Here is a 13560-nt window from a genome sequence, read left to right as displayed (position 1 = left end):
TCCAAGTTTGGATTTTGGGTGGTACATGCACTATAGAGCTCTTGCAATGAAAAGCGTTACTGGCTCAATTGTTAGGCAGGCTGGAGACAAAAACAACAACTTGCAACAATATAGTGCCTTTAACGTAGTAAGATGTTGCAGAAGTGTTATTGAATAAAACTTGACACCAAGCCACCAATGTACCCTCTAACTTATTTTTGTTGTTGTGCACAGCCTATGCATTTAAGTGTGGGGACCCTTGAAATTTTTTTTGCGTGGCCACTCTCGCACGGTAACAAAGGAGCCAACTTATGTTCGGCCAGTGCAGGAACTTCCAGTTTGTTGCGCGGTCACGTGGCTGAGAACGAACATTGCAAGCCATCTAAGAATATATTAGGACAGATAATTAAAAGCATGGTCAAAGAGGTAGGTATTAAGGAACCTCATAAGAGGAGAGCAGAGGTAGAGAGGTGGAGCACTTTAGGGAGGGAATTACATGTCTTAGGGCCGAGGCAGCAGAAGGCACAGCCGTCAATGGTGCAGTGATGAAAATCAGGGATGTGCAAGAGGCCAGAATTGGAAATAGAAGGTTCTTAATACTGTTGCCCAGGGCCACTGGTTTTAAGCATCTATGGAGACCTGGAGGTTCAACACAATAGTACTTCAAGGTTGTGTCACAGCCTAATGAAAAATGTGACTTTGCCCCAAATCCTCTCTCAAGATGATCCCAATGCATCCTGTGAGCAGAGAAGAGAATGGGTAAATTCTCACAGGGAGATCGGGAAAAATGAAAGGTGGAGCAATCGATAGGCCATCCTCACAAGTGGCTTGAGAGAGCATACACCAGTAGAGTGTGTGGGAGCACATAAGCTGCAGAGGTGCAAAACATGCATCAGGAAATTAAAAAAAAGCATTTACAAAGGAATCAAAAGGCTCCAGGGATGTGCACTGGAAAGCGGTCAGGAAACAGATGACCATCTGTTCGGTTGGTAGGCGTTACGACTTACAGCCAAAACAGCAGCCGAGAGATGGAAGCCTTTCTGTTTTGCAAGACTGCAGCTCTGATCAGATAGAAATGTCCCAGCTTTTTGTCTTTGTTGATATCATGAGTGCATTTTAAGAAGCCTGAAGGGTTATGCACACAGTTTAAATCAATGCTCCCATTTACTCCCAACCAGATGAAGTAATTGACACAAATAGCTTAGATGCATTTAAAGGGAAGCACGATAAGTACATAACCAAGAAAGGAATAGAAAGATATATTGGGCCGAATTTCCTGTTTCTGTCCTGTAAAAATACCTCATCTTACTGATAGTCACAGAACCCGGTGTTGTGATTGGGGATGTATTCACCAATAAAGCAACCTCACTAAAACAACCCTTTCTCAACCTCTGGGCTCATAATATTCAACCAGGAAAAGCAGTCGGAGCAGGATTGCCAGGGCCCTGGGGGCTGTAGGTTGACATCACAGCTATAAGACAACTTCTACATCACATACATACACTGAGAGGGCATGGTGCTCAAATAGAGATAAATGTCGTCTGCCTGCCATACTCTATTTGTGTTGGTGTCACTAACATTCCTCAGTTAAATCATACTGTTAAAAGTGGGGTCGTATGATAATATGTGGGGACATGAGAATGGGGCTGTGAGCTTTGAAAAAGTCACTACCTTTAAATTAAGAGAATAGGAGGGAAAGAGAAGCACATGTGTGCTGTCAGAAGTCACTCTTTCAATGTAAAAGTGCCCAATGCTTGTCTGAAGACAGCGCCCTTCATTTCTGATGATTTGATCCCCACATTTCTTTCCTCCTTCCTCAAGGCACAGACTCTTCATGCGATGCAGTTCCACAGGTTAGCCTTTTGGTATGTCATGTCAGGGGTTAGGCCAGGAAGGAGGAAAGTGTCAGCAAGCTCTCTCATCACAGAGGGCACCATAGACTGCTCTCCCATGTGTGCACAGGCACACTACCCAGGAAGAATCACCCATAGTAATTTGGATCTGGCTAAGGTACTGGGAAGACCTAGGCACAGGTTTGTCTGCACCAAACATGTTCTTTAGTATTAATAATAAAAACAAGAAATGTTGTAAATACTCAGCAGGTCTGGCAGCATCTGCGGACACAAAAGCAGAGTTAACGTTTCAGGTCAGTGACCCTTCTTCAGAACTGACAATTATTAGAAATATAAAAGGTTTTAAGCAAGTAAAGCCAGGGTGGGGTAAGAGATAACAAAAGAGTTGCTGACAGGAGAAGGCCACAGAGAATAACTGGCCAGAAGGTCATGAAACAAAGGCAAACGGTATGTTAATGGTGTGTTGAAAGACAAAGCGTTAGTACAGAGAGGGTGTCAATTGACAGTAAAATGAACAGCCCTGGCCCCAAGCACAAACATGAAACACAACAGTGCGCAGGCACAGTAGAAACAAACTAAAATAAAATAAACAAATAAAAAATAAACAATAACTAAAAATGAAAAGGGGGGCCCGTCATGCTCTGAAATTATTGAACTCAATGTTCAGTCCGGCAGGCTGTAGCATGCCTAATCGGTAAATGAGGTGCTGTTCCTCGAGCTTGCGTTGATGTTTACTGGAACACTACAGCAATCCCAGAACAAAGATGTGAGCATGAGAGCGGAGGGTGGGGGTTGGTCTCCCCAATGCAGAGGAGACCACATTGTGTGCAGCGAATACAGTATATTAAATTGAAAGAAGTACAAGTAAATCGCTGCTGCACCTGAAAGGAGTGTTTGGGACCTTGGATAGTGAGGAGAGAGGAGGTAAATGGGCAGGTATTACACCTCCTGCGATTGCAGGGGAAGGTGCTGTGGGAAGGGGACGAGCTGGTGGGGGTAATGGAGCAGTGGACGAGGGTATCATGGAGGGAACAGTCCCTTCGGAATGCTGACAGGGAAAGAGAGGGGAAGATGGGTTTGTTAGTGGCATTGCGCTGGAGGTGGCGGAAATGGCGAGGATAATCCTTTGGATGTGGAGGCTGCTGGGGTGGAAAGTGAGGACAAGGGGAACCCTGTCGCGGTTCTGGAAGGGAGGGGAAGGGGTAAGGGTAGAGGTGCGGGAAATAGGCCGGAAATGGTTGAGGGCTCCGTCAACCACAGTTGGGGGGGAATCCTCAGCTGAGGAAAAAGGAAGACGTATCAGAAGCGCTGTCATGAAAGGAGATGGAGAAACTGGGAGAATGGAATGGAGTCCTTACAGGAGGCAGGGTGTGAAGAAGTGTAGTCGAGGTAGTGGTGGGAATCGGTGGGCTTATAATGAATATTAGTATTCAGCCTATCCCCAGAGATGGAGACAGAGAAATCGAGGACAGGAAGTGAAGTGTCGGAGATGGACCATGTAAAGGTGAGAAAAGGGTGGAAATTAGAAGCAAAGTTGATAAACGTTTTCTAGTTCCAGGTGGGAGCAGAAAACCTCACCGAAACAGTCATCAATGTACCGGAAAAAGAGTTGGGGGAGGTGGCCTGAGTAGGACTGGAGCAAGGAATGTTCGACATGTCTCACAAAAAGACAGGCATAACGCGGATCCATACGGGTACCCATAGCAACACCTTTTACTTGAAGGAAGTGAGTGTAGTTAATGGAGAAGTTGTTCAATGTGAGAACAAGTTCAGCCAGGCAGAGGAGGGTGGTGGTAGATGGGGACTGGTTGGGCCTCTGTTCAAGGAAGAAGTGGACAGCCCTCAAACCGTCCTGGTGGGGGATGGAGGTGTAGAGAGATTGGACGTCCATAGTGAAGAGGATGCGGTTAGGGCCAGGAAACTGGAAATTATCAAAATGACATAGGGCAGCAGCAGAGTCACGAATGTAGGTGGGAAGAGACTCGACCAGGGGAGAAAAGATAGAGTCAAGATAGGAAGAAATAAGTTCAGTGGGGCAGGAACAGGCTGAAATAATGGGTCTGCTGGGTGTGGATTTTGGGAAGGAGGTAGAAGCAGGCTGTCTGGGGTTGCGGGCTTATGAGGTTGGAAACTGTAGAGGGAAGATCTCCAGAGGAGATGAGGTCAGTGACAGTCCTGTGGACAGTAGCTTGATGTTCGATGGTGGGGTCATGGTCCAGAGGGAGGTATGAAGAAGTGTCTGAGAGTTGGCGTTGAGCCTCTGCAAGGCAGAGGTCAGTACGCCAGACAACAACCGCACCACCCTTGTCTGCAGGTTTGATGACAATGTCGGGGTTAGACCTGAGAGAATGGAATACGGCAAGTTCAGAGTGAGGTAGGTTAGAATGATCGGGGGGAAGAGAAATTTTGAGACGTCTGATGTCTCGCCGACAGTTTTCAATGAATAGATCAAGAGCGGGTAAGAGGCCAGAGGGAGGGATTCAGGTAGAGGGAGAAAATGCTGGAGGTGGGTGAATGGGTCTGCTGGTTGGGGGAAGGACTCCTGGTCAAAGTGAGCACGAAGGCAAAGGCGACGGAAGAAGAGCTCAACGTCATGCCAAGCGCGAAATTCATTGAGGTGGGAGCGTAAGGGGAAAAAACAGAGTCCTTTGCTGAGTACAGAACGTTCAGCGTCAGAGAGGGGAAGGTCAGAGAGGGGAAGGTCAGAGGGTATAATGACTACACGGCAAGGGTCAGATCAGAAGGGATAGGGTCAGAGGGAGGTGAAGGGGAAAAAATGTGCCATTTTCTGCTCCCGCCCGGAAATAGAAAACTTTATCAACTTTGCTTCTAATTTCCACCCTTCTCTCACCTTTACATGGACCATCTCCGACACTTCCCTTCCCCGACTTCTCTGGGGATAGGCTATCTACTAATATTCATTATAAGCCCACCGACACTCACAGCTACCTGGACTACACTTCTTCACACCCTACTTCCTGTAAGGACTCCATTCCATTCTCCCAGTTTCTCCGTCTTCGACGCATCTGCTCTGATGATGCTACCTTCCACGACAGCGCTTCTGATATGTCTTCCTTTCTCCTCAACCGAGGATTCCCCCCCACTGTAGTTGACAGGGCCGTCAATCGTGTCTGGCCCATTTCCCGCACCTCTACCTTCACCCCTTCCCTTCCCTCGCAGAACCGTGACAGGGTTCCCCTTGTCCTCACTTTCTACCCCCTCAGCCTCTACATCCAAAGGATCATCCTCCGCCATTTCCGCCACATCCAGCGTGATGCCACTACCAAACGCATCTTCCCCCCACCTTCCCCTGTCAGCATTCCGAAGGTATTGTTCCCTCCTTGACACCCTCATCCACTCCTCCATTAGCCCCACCACCTCATCCCCTTCCCATGGCACCTTCTCCTGCAATCGCCCATTTACCTCCTCTCTCCTCACTATCCAAGGCCCCAAACACTCCTTTCAGGTGAAGCAGCGATTTATTAGTCCTTCCTTCAATGTAGTATACTGTATTCGCTGCTCACAATGTGGTCTCCTCTACATTGGGGAGACCAAACGCAGATTGGGTGACCGCTTTGCGGAACACCTCCGCTCAGTCCGTAAGCATGACCCCAAGCTTCTGGTTGCTGGCCATTTCAACACCACCCCCCCACCCCTCCCCGCTCTCATGACCACATCTCCGTCCTGGGATTGCTGCGTGAACATCAACGCAAGCTTGAGGAACAGCATCTCATTTACCAATTAGGCACACTACAGCCTGCCAGACTGAACATTGAATTCAATAATTTCAGAGCGTGACGGGCCCCCCTTTTAATTTTTTTTTCTTTGTTTATTTTATTTTGGTTTGTTTCTACCCACTGTTTTTCTCATGTTTGTGCTTGGGGCCAGGGCTGTTCATTTTACTGTCAATTGACACCCTCTCTGTACTAATGCTTTGTCTTTCACCATACCATTAACAAACCGTTTGCCTTTGTTCCATGATCTTCTGGTCAGTTATTCTCTGTGACCTTGTCCTATCAACACCTTCTCTTTTGTTATCTCTTACCCCACCCCCACTTTACTTGCTCAAAACCTTTTACATTTCTAATATTTGTCAGATGCTGCCAGACCTGAATATTTCCAGCATTTCTTGTTTTTATTTCAGATTTCCAGCATCTGCAGTATTTTGCTTTTATGTTCTTTAGTATTGTTGCCCCAAGCTTCATTGCCACAAACATCTACTACCCCAGTAAACAGAGTGGGTACTGTATGGGACAGTCCAAACACATACTTTCTGAGGGTAGACAATCTCCTCACGAAGGAAGGTGTTCTCTCCAGCATTTTTGTCAAAGAGGCCCCAGTCCATCTTCAAGTCCCAGGTGAGAGTATAACAGGAGCTGATCAACAAGCAGGCGATCCACAGGTAAAGAAAAACCACTGCGTCGTCGTGTTTCTGTTCTGAAAGACAAACACAAGCAACACCATTACCTTCTGCCACATGGCTAAAGAAAGTGACACTTCCTTTTAACTCATAAAGGTCTTTCAAAAAAATTCAATCTGCGGTCATGCTTTGTTGTATGCTTGTACTCCTAAGATAAGGGAGGTCACTGCTTGGTATTTCTATCCATTGTCTATGTCAACCACATTCAGGACAGGCACAGCACTGTTTGATAACTGCAGTACTTATCTGGTTGGCACAAGTGAGGAGCATTAAATACTGCTAACTGATTTGCACTAGCCAGCTTTTGTCAGATAACTGGGCAATGCAGTAACTTCAATGTGCACAGTGGGTGAGCTGGTCTCCTCATGGAGGCAATGTGGTTGCTCCCAGGACAGGAAGGCCACTTTGCTTTTCTCAGTGAATACAAGAGGGACTCCAGTTGTTTTTGTCATGTGAAACATCCTTTGCTCATTTTACACACAGGGTTCATGGCCTTCCACATACACGACATGTTCGTTCCCTTATCTACCACATGTGCACTCTACTTGTGTCTAAAGCTCAGGCTGCCTTGCTAGATGTTTGCATGGTGCACATCCAATGTCGCCTCAGGTTTCAGAGGAAAACGAAGTGCCCAGTGTGTACTGAGAGTATAGCCTGATTGGAAATGCATCAGATTTACTTAGCACATCCATGGGTGTAAAGGTATTCAGTGTGCATTGTAGTCTGGGGAATCTTATATGTTTCAATCAAGTCACCTTTTACTCTTCTAAGCTCCAGCAGATATAAGCCTAGCCTGTCCAATTTTATCTCGTAAGACAGCCCATCCATTCCAGGTATTAGTCTAGTAAACCTTCTCTGTACTGCCTCCAACGCATTTTTATCCTTCCTTAAATAAGGAGACCAGTACTGCACACAGTACTCCAGATATGGTCTCACCAATGCCCTGTAAAGCTGAAGCATAAGTTCCCTACTTCTGTATTCAATTCCCCTTGCAATAAACGATAACATTCTATTAGCTTTCCTAATTACGTGCTGTACTTGAATACTAACCTCTTGTAATTCAGGCACTAGGACACCCAGATCCCTCTGTATCTCAGAACTCTACAATCTCTCACCATTTAGATAATATGCTTCTTTTATATTCTTCCTGCCAAAGTGGACAATTTCACACTTCCCCACATTATACTCCATTTGCCAGGTCTTTGCATACTCACTTAACCGATCTATATCCCTTTGTAGCCTCCTTTTGTCCTCTTCACAAGTTACTTTTCTACCTATTTTTGTGTCATCAGCAAATTTAGCAACCATACCTTCGGTCCCTTCATCTAAGTCATTTTGATAAATTGTAAAAAGTTAAGGCCCCAGCACAGATCCATGTGGCACACCACTCGTTACATCTTGCCAACCAGAAAGTGACCTATTTATGCCTACTCTCTGTTTCCTGTTAGCTAGCCAATCTTCTACCTATGCCAATATGTTACCCCCTACACCATGAGCTTTTATTTTCTGCAATAACCTTTGATGTGGCATCTTATCAAATCCCTTCTGGAAGTCTAAGTACAATATATCCAATAAAGGTTCCCCTTTATCCACAGCACATGTAACTCCCTCAAAGAACTCCAATAAATTGGTTAAATCATGTTTATTTCCCCTTCACAAATCCATGTTGACTCTGCCTGATTACCTTGAATTTTTCTAAATGCCCTGCTATAACGTCTTTAATAATAGCTTCTAACATTTTCCCTAAGACAGATGTTAAGCTAACTGGCCTGTAGTTTCCTGCTTTCTGTCTCCCTCCCTTTTTGAATAAAGGAGTTACATTAGCTATTTTCCAATCTAACAGAACCTTGCCCAAATCTAGGGAATTTTGGAAAATTAAAACTAACACATCAACCATCTCACTAGCCACTTCTTTTAACACCCTAGGATGAGGTCCATCAGGACCTGGGGACTTGTCAGCACGCAGCTCTGACAATTTGTTCAGTAACACTTCTCTGGTGATTGTAATTTCCTTGAGTTCCTTCCTCCCTTCCATTTTCTGACTTACAGCTAATATTGAGATGCTACTTGTATCCTCAACAGTGAAGACTGATGCAAAATATTTGTCAATTCACTTGCTATCTCCTTATTATCCATTATTAATTTCCCAGACTCACTTTCTATAGGACCAACGCTCAATTTGTTAACTTCTCTTTTTTAATATTTCTAGCTAGTTTTCTAGCGTACTCTAACTTTACCTTCCTTATCAATCTTTTAGTCATTCTTTGCTGTTTGTTATATTCTGTCCAATATTTTGACCTGCCTCCCATCTTTGCACAATTATAGGCTTTTTCTTTAAGTTTGATACTATCTTTAACTGTTTCAGTTAACCACGGATGATGGGTTCCACCCTTGGAATTTTTTTATTAAAGGCAATAAGAAATTTTCAGCACACAGTGTACCTCTACTGAAGTCCCAAAGATCAGTGCGCTTCATCCAGTCAATTCAAAGATCAGTTTTGTGAGTTAACAGTAACTGGGGCAAATAGGGCAGGCAGCTGACTGCTTGTGCAGCATCTTAACCCTGATCTCAGCCAAGGCAGAAGTTGGGGTCCTACAACTGACCTCAGTGCCATCGAGCTAAGGAAGGGAAGAACCATAGAATGATTGCAGCACAGGAGGCCACCATTTGGTCTCTCGTCTCCGTGCTGGCTCTCTGCAAGTGCAACTCAGTTTGTCCCACTCCCTGCCTTTTCCCCGTGGCCCTGCAAACTTTTTCTATTCAGATAATTAACCAATTCCCTTTTGAAAGCTAGGGTTGAATCTGCCTCCACCACATTCTCAGGCAGTGCATTCCGGATCCTAGGCACTCCCTACATTAAAAAACTTTTTCCTCATATCACCTTTGGTTCTTTTGCCATTCGTCTTAAATCGGTATGCTCTGGTTCTCGATCCTTCCGCAAATGGGGACAGTTTCTACCTACTCTGTCCAGACTCCTCATGATTCTGAACATCACTATCAAATCTCCTCTCAACCTTCTTTCTCAAAATAGAACAGCCTCAGCTTCTCCAATCTATCATGCAACTTAAGTCCCTCATCCCTGGAACCATTCTCGGAAATCTTTGCTGCACCTTCTCTAATGCCTTCACATCATTCCTGAAGTGCAGTGCCCAGAATTGGGCACAATATTGCAGCTGAGGCAGAACCAGTGTTTTATAAAGGTTTACCATAAATTCCTTGCTTTTGTATTCTATGCCACTATTTATAAAGCTGAGGACCCTGTATGCCTTCAGTGCTTTCTCAATCTGCCCTGCCACCTTCAACGATTTGTGCACATATAACCCCGAGGCCATCTGCTCTTGCATCCCCTTTAGAATTGTACTCTTTGTTTTATAGTGCCTCTCCTCATTCTTCCTAACAAAATGCATCACTTCACATTTCTCTACAGTAAATTTCATCTGCCACGTATCTGCCCATCCCACCAGCCTTTGTCCTCTTGAAGTCTAGCACTATCCTCCTCACACTTCATAATATGCAAATTTTGAAGTAGTGCCCTGCACACTCAAGATAAGGTCATTAATACAGACCAAGAAAAGCAGTGATCTCATTCTGATTCTTGGGAAACCCCATAATACACCTTCCCCCAGTCTGAAAAACAACTGCTCACCACTATTCTCTGTTTCCTGTCATTCAACCAACTTTGTATCCTTGCTGCTACTGTCCCTTATATTCCATGGGCTTTAATTTGGCTGACAAGCTTGTTGTGGCACTTTATCAAAAGCCTTTTGGAAATTCATGTACACATCAGCCATTTTTTACCTCATCAAAAAACTCAAATCAAGTTAGTTAAATACAATTTGCCTTTAAAAAATCTGTGCTGGCTTTTTGTTTCTTTCATGGGATGAGAGTGTTGCTGGCAAGGCCAGAAGTTATTGTCCATCCCCAATTGCCCTTGAGAAGGTGGTGGTGAGCTGCCTTCTTGAACAAGCAATCCATATGGGGTAGGTATACCCACAGTGCTGTTAGGAAGGGAGTTCCAGGATTTTAACCCAGTGACAGTGAAGGAACGGCGATATAGTTCCAAGTCAGGATGGTGTGTGGCTGGGAAGGGAACTTGTAGGCGGTGTTCCCATGCAACTGTTGCCCTTGCCCTTCTAGATGGTAGAGGTCGTGGATTTGGAAGGTACTGTTGAAGGAACCTTGGTGCATTACTGCAGTGCATCTTATATATAGTATACACCACTGCCACTGTGCGTTGGTGGTGGACAGAGTGAATGTTTAAGTTGGTGTATGGTGTGCCAATCAAGCAAGCTGCTTTATCCTGGATGGTGTCGAGCTTCTTGAGTGTTGTTGGAGTCGCACTCATCCAGGCAAGTGGAGAGTATTCCATCACACTCCTGACTTGTGCCTTTTAGATGGTGGACAGGCTTTGGGGCATCAGGAGGTGAGTTACTCACCTCAGAATTCCCAGCTTCTGATCTGCTCTTGCAGCCACAGTATTTATATAGCCGGTCCAGTTCAGTTTCTGGTCAATGGTAAGAACCTCTTTCGTTGGACATAGTCATTATATGGCACTTGTGTGGCGTGAATGTCACTTGCCACTTAACAGCCCAAGCCTGAATGTTGTCCAGGTCTTGCAGCATATTGGCATGCCTGCACTCCTTGCACTATATTTGTTAGTGGGGTATCACGAGGATCAGTGCTGGGGCCTTGGCTATTCACAATCTACATCCATGTCTTAGATGAAGGAATCAAGTTTAATGCATCCAAGTTTGCAGACGATACAAAGCTAGGTGGCAAGTTAAGCTGTGAGGAGGACACAGAGAGGCTGCAAAGAGATATAGACAGGTTACGTGAGTGGGCAAGAACATGGCAGAAGGTATATATAATGTGGGGAAATTGGAGGTTATTCACTTTGGTAGGAAGAATAGAAAAGCAGAATATTTTTGAAAAGGTGAGAGATTAATATGTCTATCCTTGAACAAGGAACTCAGTAAGTTGCTATGCAGATACACCAGGGAATTAGGAAGGCAAATGGCATGTTGGCCTTTATTGCAAGGGGATTGAAGTACCGGAATAACGAAGTCTAACATCAGTAGTGGACAAATTATTGGAATCAATTGTGAGAGACAGGATAAACTGTCACCTAGAAGGGTACAGATTAATCAAGGATGGTCAGCATGGATTTTGTTAAGGGAAGGAGGTGACTGACTAACGTGAATGAATTTTTTGAAGTAACAAGGTAGATAGATGAGGGTAGTGCAGTTGATGTGGTCTACATGGATTTTAGCAAGGCTTTTCCAGGCGCTGCTTCACAAACCACTGACCACCTCCAGGCGCGTATCCATTGTCTCTCGAGATAAGGAGGCCCAAAAGAAGAAGTGCAGTTGATGTGGTCTACATGGATTTTAGCAAGGCTTTTGACAAGGTCCCACATGGCAGACTGGTTAAAAAAATAAAAGCCCATGGGATCCAGGAAAATGTAGCAAGCTGGATACAAAATTGGCTCAGTGGCAGGAAACAAAGTGTAATTGTTGATGGGTGTTTTTGCGACTGTAGGGCTGTTTCCAGTGGCATTCTGCAGGGCTCAGTACAGGGTCCCCTGCTTTTTGTGGTGCATATTAACAATTTGGACGTAAATCTAGGGGGCATGATCAAGAAGTTTGCAGGCGACACAAAGATTGGCCGTGTGGTAGACAGCAAGAATAGCTGTTGGCTGTAGGAAGATATTGATGGTCTGGTCAGATGGGCAGAAAAGTGGCAAATGGAATTCAACCCAGAGAAGTGTGAGGTGATGCATTTGGGGAGGTCAAACAAGGCAAAGGAATATAAGATTAATGGGAGAATACTGAGAAGTGTAGAGGAAGTGAGGGACCTTGGAGTGAATGTCCACAGATCCCTGAAGGTAGCAGGACAGGTCGATAAGGTGGTTAAGGCGGCCTACAGAGGCCTTTCCTTTATTAACCGAGGTATAGAATATAAGAACAGGGAGGTTATGCTGGAACTGTATAAATCATTAGATAGTCCACAACTTGAGTTGTGTGCGCAGTCTGGTCACCTCATTACAGAAAGGATGGAATTGTACTAGAGAGGGTACAGAGGAGATTTACGAGGCTGTTGCCAGGACTGGAAAAATGCAGCTATGAGGAAAGATTGGATAGGGTGGGGTTGTTCTCCTTGGAACAGAGAAGGCTGAGGGGAGATCTGATTGAAATGTACAAAATTGTGAAGGGCCTAGATAGAGTGGAAGTGAGGGGCCTATTTACTTTAGCAGAGAGATCAGTGATGAGGGATTGGTAGGAAGATTAGAGGGGAGATGAGAAAAAGTTTTTTCACTCAGAGGGTAGTGGGGCTCTGGAACTCACTGCCTGAAAGGGTAGTAGAGGCAGAAACCCTCAACTCATTTAAAAGGAGTCTGGTTATGCACCTCAAGTGCTGTAATCTGCAGGGCTACGGATCAAATGCTGTAAGGTGGGATTAGGCTGAGTGGCTCATTTTTCGATGATTCTATGGACTGCTTCAGTATCTGAAGAGTTGAGAATGGTGCTGAACATTGTGGAAGGAAGGTCATTGATGAAGCAGTTGAAGATGGCTGGGCCTCGGATACTACCCTAAAGAACTCTTGTAGCATTGTCCTGGGACTGAAATGATTGACCTCCAACAACCACAACAATTTTTCTTTGCGCCAGATATGACTCCAAGCAGTGGAGAGTTTTCGCCCCGATTCCCATTGATTTCAATTTTGCTAGGGTCCCTTGATGCCACACTTGGTCAAATGCTGCCTTGATGGCAGTCATTCTCACCTCCCCTCAAGTTCAGCTCTTCTGTCCATGTTTGGATGAAGGCTGTAATGAGATCAGGAGCTGAGTGGTGCTGGTGGAACCCAAACTGAGCATCAGCGAGCAGATTATTGCTGTGTAAGTGTTGCTTGATAGCACTGTCGGTGACACCTTCAATCATTGGCTGGATTGCCATACCTGTTCAATTTTCCAGTGTCAGATTTTCAGTGTTGTAGCTGACTGGAACAGCTTGGCTAGGGGCCCGGCTAGTTCTGGAGCATATATCTTCATGACTATTGCCGGGATGTTATTAGGGACCATAGCCTTTGCAGTATCCAGTGCCTTCAGCCGTTTCTTGATATTACGTGGAGTGAATTGAATTGGCTGAATTCTTGGATCTGAGATGCTGGAGACCTCAGGAGGAGGTCGAGATGAATTATTAATTCAGCACTTCTGGCTGAAGATGGTTGCAAATGTTTCAGCCTGGTCATTTGCTTAATGTGCTGGGCTTTCCCATCATTGAGTATGGGGATATTTGTAGAGTCTCCTC

At 45.1% G+C, this 13560-nt stretch overlaps 1 protein-coding gene across 2 annotated transcripts in view; it reads right to left on the bottom strand.

Moving 5' to 3' along the window:
* LOC137373082 (solute carrier family 53 member 1-like) overlaps positions 1-13560 on the bottom strand; it is a 454369-nt gene that overhangs the window by 30347 nt on the left and 410462 nt on the right. For both annotated transcript variants that reach the window (XR_010975579.1, XM_068037939.1), the window contains one exon: positions 6103-6269. Coding sequence is in view for 1 of the 2 variants with exons in the window: in XM_068037939.1 (XP_067894040.1) it covers positions 6103-6269 (167 nt within the window). In the remaining variant the exon portion in view is untranslated. The remainder of the gene's footprint in view (positions 1-6102; positions 6270-13560) is intronic.

Source organism: Heterodontus francisci, chromosome 8, assembly GCF_036365525.1.
Source record: "Heterodontus francisci isolate sHetFra1 chromosome 8, sHetFra1.hap1, whole genome shotgun sequence".
NCBI lineage: Eukaryota > Metazoa > Chordata > Chondrichthyes > Heterodontiformes > Heterodontidae > Heterodontus > Heterodontus francisci.
Note: the sequence above shows the minus strand (reverse complement) of the source record. Positions and strands in the feature narration are given on the sequence as shown.